This window comes from Rhinoraja longicauda, chromosome 9 (assembly GCF_053455715.1).
Source record: "Rhinoraja longicauda isolate Sanriku21f chromosome 9, sRhiLon1.1, whole genome shotgun sequence".
Classification (NCBI taxonomy): domain Eukaryota; kingdom Metazoa; phylum Chordata; class Chondrichthyes; order Rajiformes; family Arhynchobatidae; genus Rhinoraja; species Rhinoraja longicauda.
The window spans coordinates 56756288-56772517 of record NC_135961.1 but is presented as its reverse complement, the minus strand read 5'-3'; the positions used below and the strand labels follow the sequence as shown (position 1 = coordinate 56772517).

Genomic DNA, 16230 nt, shown 5'->3' with positions numbered 1-16230 from the left:
GCCATTCAGCCCATCGAGTACTCCACCATCCGATCGTGGTTTAAGAATAAGGGGAGGCCATTTAGAACGGAGATGAGGAAAGACTTTTCCAGTCAGAGAGCTGTGAATCTGTGGAATTCTCTGCCTCAGAGGCCAATTCTCTGAATGCATTCAAGAGAGAGCTAGATAGAGCTCTTAAGGATAGCAGAGTCAGGGGGTATGGGGAGAAGGCAGGAACGGGGTACTGATTGAGAATGATCAGCCATGATCACATTGAATGGCGGTGCTGGCTCGAAGGGCCAAATGGCCTACTCCTGCACCTATTGTCTATTGTTAATTGTCTATCTATTTTTTCCTCTCAACCTCATTCTCCTGCCTCCTCCCCATAACCTTTAACACCCTTACTAATCAAGATTTTATCAATCATGTTCATAAGTTCTAGGAGCAGAATTAAGCGATTTGGCCCAAAGTCTACTCTGTCATTCAATCATGGCTGATCTATCATTCCCTCTCAATCCCGTTCTCCTGCCTTAACCCAATAATCCCTGACGCCCTTACTAATCTTCACTTCAAATGTGCCCAATAACTTGGCCTCCACCGCCATCAGTGGCAATAAATTCCACAGATTCATCAGTGTCTGGCTAAAGAAATTCCTCCTTATCTCCAGGTACACCCTTTTATTCTGAGGCCGTGCCCTCTGGTCCTAGACTCTCCCACCACTGGAAACATCCTCTCCACATCCTCTCTATCAGGGCCTTTCACTATTCATTAGGTTTCACTGAGATCCCCCCTCAACCTTCTAAACTCCGGTGTGTACAGGCCCATCAAACTCTCCTCATACGTTCACCCAATCACTGCTTCTTCTCCTCTGTTACCAATTCCCCTCTACCATCCTGCGGACATTGGACTTTGTCTTTGGAACTGTTATACGATAATGCTGAAAACTATACTCTTGCACTCTATATCTTTCCCTTCGCTCTACCTATCATGCTTGAGTTTGGCATGATTGGATTTATTTATAGTATTGTCTGATTTTATTGCGTAGCATGCAAAACAATTTTTTTTTGCTGTATCTCAATGCAGGTGACAGCAATAAACCTAAACCTAAGCCAGTGGCCAAAAAACACTCTGCGGACACACCAATAGAACAGTCAAGAACGACAACTGTCAGGTAAAAATGAACATATAGAAAAACGTGAAAGTTATCAGAGAATGATCGTGCTGAGAGAGCCTATTCAAGTTCAATACGTCTGAGCAGTTTAGTTAGTCCCCACCTCCACTCTTTCCCCATAATTTTCCTTTTCAAGTTTCTATCTGATTTCTTTTTGAAGGTTACCGTTGAACCTTCATCGGCCATGTTTTCAGACAGCACACTCCAGAACAATGTTTTAATGACTGCTTTTGTTTGCGCCAACTGCATGTTTATCAGCAAGAATAAAACAATGCTTCTTGAACTATTTTTACAACACAGATACAGAAGAGTCTGGAAACACGGTGTTAGTCACAAACAGAATCAATCAAGCTTTGAACCTCAGACCTGAGATTTCAGACTTGTGTGCTAAATAGATTTTGGCCCTACCAACTCGGTGTACACTGTCACCATCCCCTCCACTGTCCTACCCCTTACCCTGACCATGGAACCCATCAATGGCTATAGGACTAATGAGGGCGGCATGGTGGCGCAGCGGTAAAGTTGCTACAACACAGTGCTAGAGACCCAGGTTCGATCCTGACTACAGGTGCTGTCTGTGCAGAGTTTGTACCTTCTCCCTGTAACCACCTGGGTTTCCTCTAGGTTCTCCAGTTTCCTCCCACACTCCAAAGATGTGCAAGTTTGTAGGTCAATTGGCTACTGTAAATTGCCCCTAGTGTGCAGTGTAGGATGCAAAAGTGAGATAACAGAGAACAGGTGATCAATTTATTCACAAAATGCTGGAGTAACTCAGCAGGTCAGGCAGCATCTTGGGAGAGAAGGAATGGGTGACGTTTCGGGTCGAGACCCTTCTTCAGACTGATGTCGGGGGGCGGGACAAAGGAAGGATATAGGTGGAGACAGGAAGGTAGAGGGAGATCTGGGAAGGAGGAGGGGAAGAGAGGGACAGAGGAACTATCTAAAGTTGGAGAAGTCGATGTTCATACCACTGGGCTGCAAACTGCCCAGGCGAAATATGAGATGCTGTTCCTCCAATTTCTGGTGGGCCTCACTATGGCACTGGAGGAGGCCCATGACAGAAAGGTCAGACTGGGAATGGGAGGGGGAGTTGAAGAACAGGTGATCAATGTTCAGCGTGGACTCGGTGGGCTGAAGGGCCTCTTTCCACACTGTATCACTAAAACCAAACTAAACAAAACTTAACTAAACTAAAAGTGTTGATCAGAAAGAAAAAGGCGGTGATGCTACAAATACAAACCAGAAAACACAGGTTGGGCAGACACGGAACATGGGTCAGGCCATCTTCTGGTGCTTGCACTGAATTGGAGGATGGACAGCATTTACGGAGGAAGAACAGAAAAGGAAGGAGGAGGAAAGAAGGGGAGTGTCCTATATTGTTTGTGTTATAGTAATGATTTGGATGCAAACGTAGGTGACAGACGTCACCAAAGTTGGTGGTATGGTGGACAGTGAAGAAGTTTGTCTAAGGTTACCACAGGGTTTATTTCAACTTGGAAAATGGGTGAGTGAATGGCAGATGGAATGTAACTTGGACAAAAGCAAAGGTAATGCATTTTAGAAAGTTAAATCAGTCCAGAGTGTACATGGTGAACGGCAGAATCCTGGAGACTGACTATTGTTGAACAGAGAGCCTTGGGGTACGAGTACCTAGTTCTCTGACAATGGGAACACAGTTAGACATAGCGGTGAGGAAGGTGCGTTGTGTGCTTACCTTCATCAGCTAAGGCACTGGATATAAAAGTTGGGACGTCATGTTACAGTTGTACAAAATGTCGGTTAAGCTGTAATTGGAGTATTGTGTGCAGTTCTGGACACTGCATTGAAGAAAGGACATGGTTTAGCGAGAGAGCGTGTAGATAAGATTCACAAAGATACCTGGACTGGAAGTCTTGAATTATGAGGAGAGATTGGATAAGCTGGGAGGTGGAGAGGTGACATGTTAGTGGTATTTAAATTTATGAAAGGCATCGATAGGGTGGCTAACCCATGTCTGTTTCACATGGGAGTGGTACCTAAAACATGAGGGCATAGGTTTATGGTGAATGGGAAGAGGGTTTAAAGATCGGAAGGGCAAATTATTCACACAAAGAGTATAGACAATAGACAATAGACAATAGGTGCACGAGGAGGCCATTCGGCCCTTCGAGCCAGCATCGCCATTCAATGTGATCATGGCTGATCATTCTCAATCAGTATCCCGTTCCTGCCTTCTCTGCTCTATCAACTCTCTCTTGAGAGAGAATTCAGAGAATTGGCCTCCAATGCCTTCTGAGGCAGAGAATTCCACAGATTCACAACTCTCTGACTGAAAAAGATTTTCCTCATCTCAGTTCTAAATGGCCTACCCCTTATTCTTAAGCTGTGGCCCCTTGTTCTGGACTCCCCCAACATTGAGAACATGTTTCCTGCCTATAAAGTGTCCAACCCCTTAATAATCTTATACGTTTCGATAAGATCCCCTCTCAATAGACAATAGACAATAGGTGCAGGAGTAGGCCATTCAGCCCTTCGAGCCAGCACCGCCATTCAATGCGATCATGGCTGATCACTCTCAATCAGTACCCCGTTCCTGCCTTCTCCCCATACCCCCTCACTCCGCTATCCTTAAGAGCTCTATCCAGCTCTCTCTTGAAAGCATCCAACGAACTGGCCTCCACTGCCTTCTGAGGCAGAGAATTCCACACCTTCACCACCCTCTGACTGAAAAAGTTCTTCCTCATCTCCGTTCTAAATGGCCTACCCCTTATTCTCAAACTGTGGCCCCTTGTTCTGGACTCCCCCAACATTGGGAACATGTTATCTGCCTCTAATGTGTCCAATCCCCTAATTATCTTATATGTTTCAATAAGATCCCCCCTCATCCTTCTAAATTCCAGTGTATACAAGCCCAATCGCTCCAGCCTTTCAACATACGACAGTCCCGCCATTCCGGGAATTAACCTAGTGAACCTACGCTGCACGCCCTCCATAGCAAGAATATCCTTCCTCAAATTCGGAGACCAAAACTGCACACAGTACTCCAGGTGCGGTCTCACCAGGGCCCGGTACAACTGTAGAAGGACCTCTTTGCTCCTATACTCAACTCCTCTTGTTACGAAGGCCAACATTCCATTGGCTTTCTTCACTGCCTGCTGAACCTGCATGCTTCCTTTCATTGACTGATGCACTAGGACACCCAGATCTCGTTGAACTCCCCCTCCTCCTAACTTGACACCATTCAGATAATAATCTGCCTTTCTATTCTTACTTCCAAAGTGAATAACCTCACACTTATCTACATTAAACTGCATCTGCCATGTATCCGCCCACTCACACAACCTGTCCAAGTCACCCTGCAGCCTTATTGCATCTTCCTCACAATTCACACTACCCCCCAACTTAGTATCATCTGCAAATTTGCTAATGGTACTTTTAATCCCTTCGTCTAAGTCATTAATGTATATCGTAAATAGCTGGGGTCCCAGCACCGAACCTTGCGGTACCCCACTGGTCACTGCCTGCCATTCCGAAAGGGACCCATTTATCCCCACTCTTTGCTTTCTGTCTGTCAACCAATTTTCTATCCATGTCAGTACCCTACCCCCAATACCATGTGCCCTAATTTTGCCCACTAATCTCCTATGTGGGACCTTGTCGAAGGCTTTCTGAAAGTCGAGGTACACCACATCCACTGACTCTCCCTTGTCAATTTTCCTAGTTACATCCTCAAAAAATTCCAGTAGATTTGTCAAGCATGATTTCCCCTTCGTAAATCCATGCTGACTCGGAATGATCCCGTTACTGCTATCCAAATGCTCAGCAATTTCGTCTTTTATAATTGACTCCAGCATCTTCCCCACCACTGATGTCAGACTAACTGGTCTATAATTACCCGTTTTCTCTCTCCCTCCTTTCTTAAAAAGTGGGATAACATTTGCTATTCTCCAATCCACAGGAACTGATCCTCAATCTATAGAACATTGAAAAATGATCTCCAATGCTTCCACTATTTCTAGAGCCACCTCCTTAAGTACTCTGGGATGCAGACCATCAGGCCCTGGGGATTTATCAGCCTTCAGTCCCATCAGTCTACCCAAAACCATTTCCTGCCTAATGTGGATTTCCTTCAGTTCCTCCATCACCCTAGGTTCTCCGGCCCCTAGAACATTTGGGAGATTGTGTGTATCTTCCTCAGTGAAGACAGATCCAAAGTAACGGTTTAACTCGTCTGCCATTTCTTTGTTCCCCATAATAAATTCCCCTGCTTCTGTCTTCAAGGGACCCACATTTGCCTTGACTATTTTTTTCCTCTTCACGTACCTAAAAAAACTTTTGCTATCCTCCTTTATATTATTGGCTAGTTTACCCTCGTACCTCATCTTTTCTCCCCGTATTGCCTTTTTAGTTAACTTTTGTTGCTCTTTAAGAGTCCCAATCCTCTGTCTTCCCACTCTTCTTTGCTATGTTATACTTCCTCTCCTTAATTTTTATGCTGTCCCTGACTTCCCTTGTCAGCCACAGGTGTCTCTTACTCCCCTTAGAGTCTTTCCACCTCTTTGGAATAAATTGATCCTGCAACCTCTGCATTATTCCCAGGAATACCTGCCATTGCTGTTCTACCGTCTTCCCTGCTAGGGCCTCCTTCCAATCAATTTTGGCCAGCTCCTGCCTCATGCCTCTGTAATCCCCTTTGCTATACTGTAATACCGACACTTCCGATTTTCCCTTCTGCCTTTCCATTTGCAGAGTAAAACTTATCATGTTGTGATCACTGCCTCCTAATGGCTCTTTTACCTCTAGTCCCCTTATCAGATCAGGATCACTACACAACACTAAATCCAGAATTGCCTTCTCCCTGGTAGGCTCCAGAACAAGCTGTTCTAAGAATCCATCTCGAAGGATCTCTACAAACTCTCTTTCCTGGGGTCCATTTCCAACCTGATTTTCCCAGTCTACCTGCATGTTGAAATCTCCCATAACCACCGTAGCATTACATTTTTGACACGCCAATTTTATCTCCTGATTCAACTTGCACCCTATGTCGAGGCTACTGTTTGGGGGCCTATAGATAACTCCCATTAGGGTCTTTTTACCCTTACAATTTCTCATTTCTATCCATACTGATTCAACATCTCCTGATTCTATGTCACCCCTTGCAAGGGAATGAATATCATTCCTTACCATCAGAGCAACCCCACCCCCTCTGCCCACCTGTCTGTCTTTTCTATACGTTGTGTACCCCTGAATATTCAGTTCCCAGCCCTGGTCCTCTTGTAGCCATGTCTCAGTGATCCCTACAACATCATACTTGCCCATGACTAACTGAGCCTCAAGCTCGTCCACTTTATTTTTTATACTACGCGCATTTAAGTACAACACTTTAACTTCTGTATTTACCTCCCCTCTCACATCGTTCACAATTGGCCCTGCCCTTAATTTCTTTTCCGCTCTAGAACTTCTGTTCCCATTCTTCCGAGAGTCTTTTGCAATATCTCCTGTATTCCCTTTTACCTCATCTTCATATTCACAATTTGTTAACCCCTCCCCCCCACTACTTAGTTTAAAGCCACAGGTGTCACACTAGCAAACCTGCCTGCCAGAATGTTTGTCCCCCTGCTGTTAAGATGCAACCCGTCCCTTTTGTACAAGTCACCCCTAGCCCAGAAGAGATCCCAGTGGTCCAGAAATCTAAATCCCTGCTCTCTGCACCAGTCCCTCAGCCATAAATTCATACCCTCTATCTCTCTGTTCCTGGCCTCACCAGCACGAGGTACCGGTAGCAGTCCAGAGATAACCACCTTCGATGTCCTACTTCTCAGCGTTTTTCCCAACTCTCTAAACTCCCGCTGTAGCACCTCCTTCCTCTTCCGCCCGACGTCATTCGTGCCCACGTGCACAACGACTTCAGGTTGATCGCCTTCCCTCGCTAGGATTTTCTGAAGCCGGTCTGTGATGTGTTGAACCCTGGCACCAGGGAGGCAACAGACCATCCTCAAGTCCCTCCTGCTGCCACAGAATCTTCTGTCCGTCCCTCGGACTATGGAGTCACCGACCACTACGGCTCTTCCAGACTTCGGTCTCCCCTGTCGAGTATCCTTGCCAACAGGTCCGCCACTCGGACTGGAAACGTCTTCTGCCCCGACAGTTCCCAAGAGGGTATACCTATTTGCAATAGGCACAGCCACTGGGGTCTCCTGTAGTCCACGTCCACGTCCACTCCCCCCGGAAACAGTCTCCCACCTTCGCTCGACCTGGACCCTTGGCGTGACAGCCTCACAATAGGTCCTGTCGAGGAAACTCTCGCATTCCCGGATGGCCCTGAGGTCATCCAACTGCCTCTCCAACTCCACCACACGTCCCTTCAGGAGCTGCACCTGGACACAGTTCTTGCAGGTGTAGCTCCCAGAAGCTCCAGCGACGTCCCTGTCTTCCCACATCCTGCAGGAAACACACCGCACCAACTTTTCCGCCATCACCTTGTGCCTATAACCAGCTCTGGCTTAAAACAATTGTATCCTCCTCACCTCAGCCTCCTCGCCGTCCTTGCTCTGCTCCCGGACTTTTCAAATTGACTACTAGCTTCCTTTTGGCGCTCTTTTTAAACTGCCTGTTCAACTGTGATTAGCACTTACTTTACTGCTCAGCCAACGGGCGTCCTTGCTCTGCTCCCGGACTTTTCAAATTGACTACTAGCTTCCTTTTGGCGCTCTTTTTAAACTGCCTGTTCAACTGTGATTAGCACTTACTTTACTGCTCAGCCAACGGGCGTCCTTGCTCTGCTCCCGGACTTTTCAAATTGACTACTAGCTTCCTTTTGGCGCTCTTTTTAAACTGCCTGTTCAACTGTGATTAGCACTTACTTTACTGCTCAGCCAACGGGCGTCCTTGCTCTGCTCCCGGACTTTTCAAATTGACTACTAGCTTCCTTTTGGCGCTCTTTTTAAACTGCCTGTTCAACTGTGATTCTGTAGTTGATATCTGCAATGAACACCCAGTGGAGGCAGGAACATTAACAACATTTAAGTGACCTCTGGGCAGGTAATTGAATGAGCAGGGATGAGAGAGAAATGGAATTAATGCAGGAAAGTAAGAATAGTAGAGACGGGCATAATGGTCAGCATGGACAAAGTGGATCAAAGGACCGTTTTCTAAGTTGTTTAACTCTATAACGTCCGTCCACTCGGTACTTATCCAGTCTCTCTCTGGAGAATATATTACACATAATATATTATACATGCATCTCAACCAAACCATGTGCTAGCAAGGTCCACATTCTCACCATTTCTTGGTGAAGAATTTTCTCCAGAATCTTTCACCAGACTGACTTATATTTGCAATGAACAAGTGGGAAGGAATCCACACATACTTTGTCAAGCTCATCCATATTTTTACAAAGAGCTATCAAAACAACTTTCAGACTACTCCTTTCACGAGGAAAAACTACGGACTCCAAGATTTCTAATTGATTAGTTAGACCAGAGGGCTACTCGTCAGATGGAAAAGTTAGAAGGGACTTTACAACCTTGTGGAATAAGGGGGCCAAGATTTTCTTTTGGGATTTTGTGAGAGTCTTCCTTGGATAGACGCACGCAGCATGGAAACAGGTCTCACAACCCATCAAGTCTACGCTGACTATCAACCGCACATTGACTCCAGTCCTATGGTGAACCCACTTTACAGTATTCTCTCCACATTCCCATCAACGCCCACCCCAGGTTCTATCACTACCCACAAGGGGCAATTTAAATGGCCAATTACCCAGCCAACATGAACATGTATGGCATGTGGGAAGTAGCAGGAACATCCGGAGGACATCCATGCAGTCACAGGGGGAAGATGTAAACTCCCCATGGACAACACCGGAGGTCAGGATCGAACCAGGCTCGCTGGATCTCTGGGACAGCAGCAGCACCAGCTGCAGCACAGTGCCACACTCATTCATCGTTTACAGATTCCCCCCACCTTGATTCAGGCGGTGACGTACTGCAGGAAATCTTATCCTGCCAAACCTACGTCCGGGCTATCACGGCAGACTGAGCCGCACAGCCTGAAAACCGGCAGCGCCAGTTCGGAAAATGGCTGCAGGAACTCAGAGTTCAGAAGGCAAAAATACTCAGGCAGGCAATGGGAGTAGATGGGAAACAGCTGAGATGCCAATGGGCATCTCAATATCGCCTTTATCCTCTTTCACACTTTTGGAGCGTGAATTTTTAGGTGTTTTTTGGTTAGTGATACAACATGGAGCAAGGCTCTTCGACCCACCAAGTCCATGCCGACCATCGAGCACCCACACACTAGTTCTATGCTATCCCATTGAAGCGCCCACTCCCTACACGCCAGGGGCAATTTACAAAATCCCAATTAACCTACAAAACTGCACGTCTTTGGAAGTGAGAGGAAACCAGAGCATCCAGAGGAAACTCATGCATCACAGGGAAACGTGCAAAGTCCACACAGACAGCAGCCGAGATCAGGATCGAACCCGGGTCTCTGGTGCTGTGAGTTAGTGGCTCTACCAGCAGCCCCACATTGCCACTGTGTGACTTGCTGAAGGGAACAATGATTAACGTATACAGAACTGGTCGTCAGAAAATATCTGTGTATGTGAAGAAGATAAAAACTTGGCTGAGGAACACGATATCCCTTCAGTGAATATTGCATTCGAAAAGTTGGAGCTCATGCAGTTAACAGGAGATCAGACAAAGGTCTTCAATAGAAGAAGGGTTTCATTCTGATAAATCAAGTAATATTGGTCAGCACGAGAAGTGAAGAATGTAGTGGAATTAAACGTCGAATGAGTAGGACGTACAACAGAATGGATAGGATATTATCTGAGAAGTGAACATGAAAGTGGGAACGAATATGATATTAAAGGACAAGAGAAAGTAAACGAGTGAAAGTAGAGTCTCAATGGGATACAGCACAGAAACAGGCTCTTTGCCTCACCAAATCCGTGTCAACACTAATGCTATTATTCATCCCACTTTCTCCCCACATCCACAACGTTCCATGAGATTCAACCACTCACTGCACACACTCAGGTGCGCATACAACAGAAATCATGCTTGCAGCAACATCGCAGTGACCAAAGCATGCTGAGAAACCCCACGTGGTCACTGGGAGGACACGCATACTCCACAGTCAAGGTCAGGATTGAACCAGGGTCTCCAGTGCTGCGAGGTGGTAGCTCACACAGCTCTGTCACTGCACCACAAGTAACGACGGATAAAGGAAAGGCACAGCAATGGAAGTTGGATTGGATATGAGGGAATATGAAAGGGATCGGTGACTGAGCAGGAGGATTGTTTACACTGGTGTAGAGTGAGCAAGAGGGTAGAATTAGAACTGAATGGAATGTTAGAAGCTATATTAAAAGGTGAGCGAAATTAGTTTGGATATGGTATTGAAAGCCTGCAAAGGGAATAAGCGGCAGACTGAGGTCACTCTACAAGATGTCTGGGCTTATGTAGGGAGTGAGCAAAGAAGGACTCAAATTACATGGAGTATGGGACTTAAGTAGGTGACGGATTAGAGGAGTCCATGTCTGGTTCAACATACCAGCAACGTTGAGCACAATGGCCAGTTCATGATCTGTTGCGTTATAAATGAAAAGGCAAAATGTTTCCCTTCAAATCTTTGCTTTAACCTATATAGTAATGATGTGAAAAATAGGGCAATGTTCTTTAGTCCTTCTGGTTTTTCGACAATGATCAGTTTATGGACTAGATATTATTCAACATCAGACACTGCCCCTAGCTTCTACCTGGTGCCGCTTCATCACCTAATTGCATTTGCACAACTTTCCTCCGTACCTATCTTGAGTTAGCAATAATCTATCAGCCCCAGAATTTAAATTCAACAATTGTCACTTGCTGAAGAAGGTTTCAGATGTGTTTTTTGATTCAATGATCTCAAAACCAAACCAGAATCAATTTCTATCAATGCCACTCTCTGCACCTTCCTGCTGCAAGTGTTGGACGCTGGCCGGTTAATTTATTTTTTCTCCCTGGCCTTTTGCCACCTTGCTCTCCTGTCCTGTTAACCTGATGATGGGGCCATTTCACAGGACAGGCTCCCATCGCCATTAAGGAGGCTCGACTTGTTGGGAAATGTTTGAACGTCTGACGCCACTTGGCTTTGCACTTTGTGCTTGTGCCGACACTAAAGTGTTCCCGGGCTGTTGTGGCATCAGCCACAAATCCAGTCCTTTCCCACCCCATCATCACACCAAATTATTCCCAGTAGGAGTTGCTGGCTAAAGATTGGGAGATGCTGATTTGGACAAGTGTAGAGGAACTGCTGAGTACAGTCTCTCTGCACAAGGGTTCCATTCCTGAGAACTGTCCAGTAACCAAGTTTCCTTTTGATCAGCAACATCAATTTCCGATCGCTACTAATTTTGTATGACTCCTGTAACTAATTTCATTGAATATATATATGTTCTATGAATATATATATATATATGGAATTCTCTGCCGCAGAAGGCAGTGGAGGCCAATTCTCTGGATGCTTTCAAGAGAGAGTTAGATAGAGCTCTTAATGATAGTGGAGTCAGGGGGTATGGGGAGAGGGCAGGAACGAGGTACTGATTGTGGATGATCAGCCATGATCACATTGAATGGCGGTGCTGGCTCGAAGGGCTGAATGGCCGACTCCTGCACCTATTGTCTACTGGCTATTGTCACTCTAACATCACTCCTAAATAAACTAATGGAACCATGGAATAATGCACCCAAAAAAAAAACACAAAGTGCTGGAGTAAGTCAACGGGTCAGGCAGCATCCCTGAAGTCATGGATAAGTGACATTTCAGGTCGGGACCCTTCTTCAGTCCCAACTCAAAACATTACTTATCATGTTCTCCAGAGATGCTGCCTGACCCATTGAATTCCTCCAAGGCCGTGTGTATTTTTTTTGTAAACCAGCATCTGCAGTTTCTTGTTTCTGTATGCTGCATCCAGTTGTCAACTAATACCGCCATAACATTTTCATGAATATTACTGTCTGGAAACCTTCCTTAAATATTTATGGGAGAATCTGCGTGAAATCGGATTTCCGTGAGCCTGGTCTTCCATAACCCTGCAGCCTCTGCACTTCCATCTCAAGATGGAATGCTGATTGATCATCGAGAGAAGGAAGTTTGGAGGCTCCCTTGGCTGGCTCCCACAACCACTGCCTGAAGCTGGGCCAACGATAATTCTGTGGTTCCTCAGAACTGGCCCTTCTCTGCTGGCCGTGGGTTTCAGGAGGAAGACACAGCTCAGAATTGCACACAACTTTGGTATGTGTAGAAAAAGATTCAGGCCGACTGGCCTCGACAGAAACTTCAGCAGAAGACGATTTATTGTCAGAGCACATTGGATGCAGCTTTTATGATTATTACTGCTCTGCTCAACTGTTGTCCCTGTTGCATCTCAGATTGGTCTATGTCTCGGACATCCGTTGTATGAACAGCACTCAACCAAAATGTTCAAATTTTCACCCGTACGTGTATAAAACAATCCGGGGTTTGTGAACAGTGTTTATGAAGTCGGAAGGGTAAATCTGTTTTATCCCCTGGCTGCGAGACTAGTCGCCAGAAGCACGGAATCAAAATAATTGGCAGAACAGTCAGAGGGGAGGACATGATCTCCAGACTTGCCATCCAATCTCTGGGAGGGGCAGGGGTGGAGGAGGTACAGCAGCCCGTGTGAACAATAGGTATTGACGAGGAGTGAACTAAAAGCAAACGACAAAGCCACAACTCCTCTTCTACTGATCACACAACGTCTTTGGGCCTTGTGAGAGTCTGCTGGACTGGGAGTGCAGGCAAGCTATTACTCATCCCGCGGCGCTGCCTCTCACGTCCCTTGGCCACCGTTGCGATCGTGCATACCGTCTCCTTCCTCCAGCCCACAAGGGGACTTTCACCCCACCCTCTAAATCGATGGCAGCGTGACCAGAGCGAAACCGAAGGCAATTGCCGCCGCTCCCCTCAGCGGCTGCTGATGTCACTGTGCCAAGCTCTTCCCACAATTGAAGGCACAAAATGCTGGAGTAACTTTAGATTTAGAGATACAGAGCAGAAACAGGCCCTTCGGCCCACCGGGTCCGCGCCACCCAGCGATCCCCGCACATTAACACTATCCTACACCCACTAGGGACAATTTTTTTTTTTTTAACATTTGCCCAGCCAATTAACCTACAAACCTGTACGTCTTTGGAGTGTGGGAGGAAACCGAAGATCTCGGAGAAAACCCACGCAGGTCACGGGGAGAACGTACAAACTCCGTACAGTACAGCACCCGTAGTCAGGATCGAACCTGAGTGTCCGGCGCTGCATTCGCTGTAAGGCAGCAACTCTACCGCTGCGCCACCGTGCCGCCCCGCGGGACAGGCAGCATCTCTGGAGAAGATGGACGGGTGATGTTTCGGATCGGGCCCCTTCTTCAGCAAAAGGATCTATCACCTACATATGTCCCACAGAGATGCCGCCTAACCCGCTGAGTTGCTCTAGCACTATGTGTCCCTTTGTGGCTAGCACTTTTAGTAAACCACTTTTGTAAACCTTGTTTATACTGTACTTTCTTCCTACGATAGCCCAGTCAGAACAAGCCATGGGGCAGGAGCACACATTCAAGCCATATCCGACAGGGCGATCCCGTACTCCTCCTCTTTCCCCACAGCTCAGTGGCACTCGCCTTTTCAGATACTTACTTCAGTCCTTTCTCAAAATTAATCTGCTTCCAGCACCCTTTCAAACAATGGTAAACACAATGTCGACAAAATCCTACCCCTTTTCTGATTGAGTCCTGGACCTGAAACTTGAACCGTCTTTCTTTCCACAAGATGCTGCCTGACCTGCCGAATGTGTCTTGCTTTTTATTGGCTTTTATTCCAGATTTTCACCATCTGCATTTCTTTTGATTTACTTTACACAGATTTTTCTCCCTTTCTTCTTTAGCAACACCTTTTTGTAACCCCCGGGATTTTTATCAACAGAGGGAAAAAATACAGTAGTGGCATTGTGCTGCTCACAGAATTGGTATCCAAAGTATTGATTGCACAATCTAAATGAAACACAACAGTGACAACAGCAATCCAAGTGAGTGGAGAAGAAAGCTTGCCTCAACATGTTGAGAGAAATAGTCATAATAGAAAAACCTGTACCTAATATACTCAGGCTACAAATCATCTCCTGCTGACATTTATGTGGAGGCCAGTGGGCTTGAATCCTTCCCCACTCATAACAGACTAGTGTACGCTCCTTGAAATGCCTCTTCTCAACCAGCTCATAGGGCTTAGAAACTCTAAACTGTTTAAAACTCCGGAGCGCTGCTGCGAAATTTACTCTTGAGACGAGACAATTCGATACCACCACCACGATAAAGTGGATTTTAACTGATTTTGCACCATTGTACCTCCATTTGCAGAGAAGAAAAGGGTTTTCCTCCCTTAAACCCCCTCCCACCCCCCCAACTCACCCCACCCCCACGCCTTCCCACAGATTGCACCCTCTTGCAGCTCGACATCTGGGACTGTCAGGAATTTAATTCTTGACTGGGTTTAGGTTTGATTCGGGTTAAGTTGCAGCATTGATGGCATTAAATCTCCGAGATGAATGGACAGACTGACATCGGAGTTATACTCATTCTCCACTTATCAACACAAGGTCGGTGGAAGGCAGGCAGAGCAGTGGGAATTATCCCAGGGATTTTTTTTGTTTCCCCCCCCCCCCCCCACAACCCCAATCCCAACCCCCCCCCCGCATGTCTTGTCAGGGCTGAACTAATTTTGGCAAGGAACCTGAAACAAACTGAACTTATTGCCTTCACCGATAGATTAACCGTCTTGATTGGAAACATCACTCAGAAAAGCCGAATCGAAAGGTATTCAGAGGTCCTGAGTGCGTTATCCAGTTTTCGACTGGGGTACAATTAAAGATAAGACCCAAATTCCCCCCCGAAAAAACACAACAATATGGCAAAGAACTTCACCCATCCACACAGTAAAACCCGGGGCACACCCCAAGCTGGAGCGAGCCCCAGCCAAGCTCCTTCGATGCAGGGGGAGCCTGCATAGCCCACATTAAAACAGATGCAGAGTTAAACGTGGCAAGCTGTGAATGAAGTGACGGACACCTCAAAATCGCATAGGAAATAAAGGATGCCATGTCCAAAGAGCCATATTTCAGCATGGATCCCGGACACACACACACACACGGCAGACTTTGAGGCACCGACGCTGAGTTGAAGGGGAGGGTGTGGGGGGGGATGAGGGTTGGGGAAGGGGGATCATCACCTCTCTCTCCCCCCACCCTCGGTGTGTCGGGGCTGGAGGCTGCGGGGAACGGCAAGGGAAAAGCAGGAGGCTTACCTGTAAAAGGTCGAAGGGGGTCCCTCGCGAAGCCCAAAGCTGCTGCAGCTGCTCTGCTCGTTCTCCATGTAGTACGGGACCTGCTGCCCGTGAGCGACGAAGGAAGAGAGCTGGGGAGCCGTCTGCAAGAAGACCAGGGGGCTCGGGGACATGCTGTTGAGGGAGTGAAGACCTCCAATGTTGCCGGAGCCATGCGAGTCGGTGGAGGCTGCGTAGCCCAGGCTGGTTGGGTTGTACAAGCTGGCGGCGGCTGCAAACTCGTAGCCACCCTCCGGGTAATTCATCGTCCCTGCTCGATTCTTTTCCACGTAGATGTCATTCAGAGGTCCATCGCCACTTAGAGGTAACTGCAGAGTTTGCCTGCCAAAAGTGTCCAACTCGCTGGTCTGAATCTTCTGAAGCAAAGCAATCGCAGGTGATTTGTGATGGAGCGGGATTGCCATGACCAGCATCCAGAGGAGGGGGGAAGAACAAACACAGAACGCCGCTGGCTCCCGGGTGTCACAGGCTGACTCCGTCGTCTCTCGCTTCGCCCTTCATATCAATTGACCAACCTAGAGAAGGAAGAAAACCCTCACAGTCAGGAGAAGACGAGTACTACAGCGCTCACCACGGATGACAGGGCTTCACAAACACTACGACTGCTCTGCTGCTGTGCGTGAAGAGGAGGAGGATACAAGTGAGAGAGAGTGCAGACAGAGGAACGCATTCAAACTTCAGACCAAGTCCTTCTCATCTGAACTA

At 46.9% G+C, this 16230-nt stretch overlaps 1 protein-coding gene across 2 annotated transcripts in view; it reads right to left on the bottom strand.

The window, feature by feature from the left end:
- esr1 (estrogen receptor 1) overlaps positions 1 to 15938 on the bottom strand; it is a 154861-nt gene extending 138923 nt beyond the window's left edge. Inside the window, exon 1 of one of the 2 annotated variants that reach the window (XM_078405557.1) lies at positions 15487 to 15938. In XM_078405557.1, coding sequence (XP_078261683.1) covers positions 15487 to 15938 — 452 coding nt within the window. The remainder of the gene's footprint in view (positions 1 to 15486) is intronic. The other variant, XM_078405558.1, reaches the window with a different exon arrangement.
- Between the last annotated feature and the right edge of the window lie 292 nt (positions 15939 to 16230).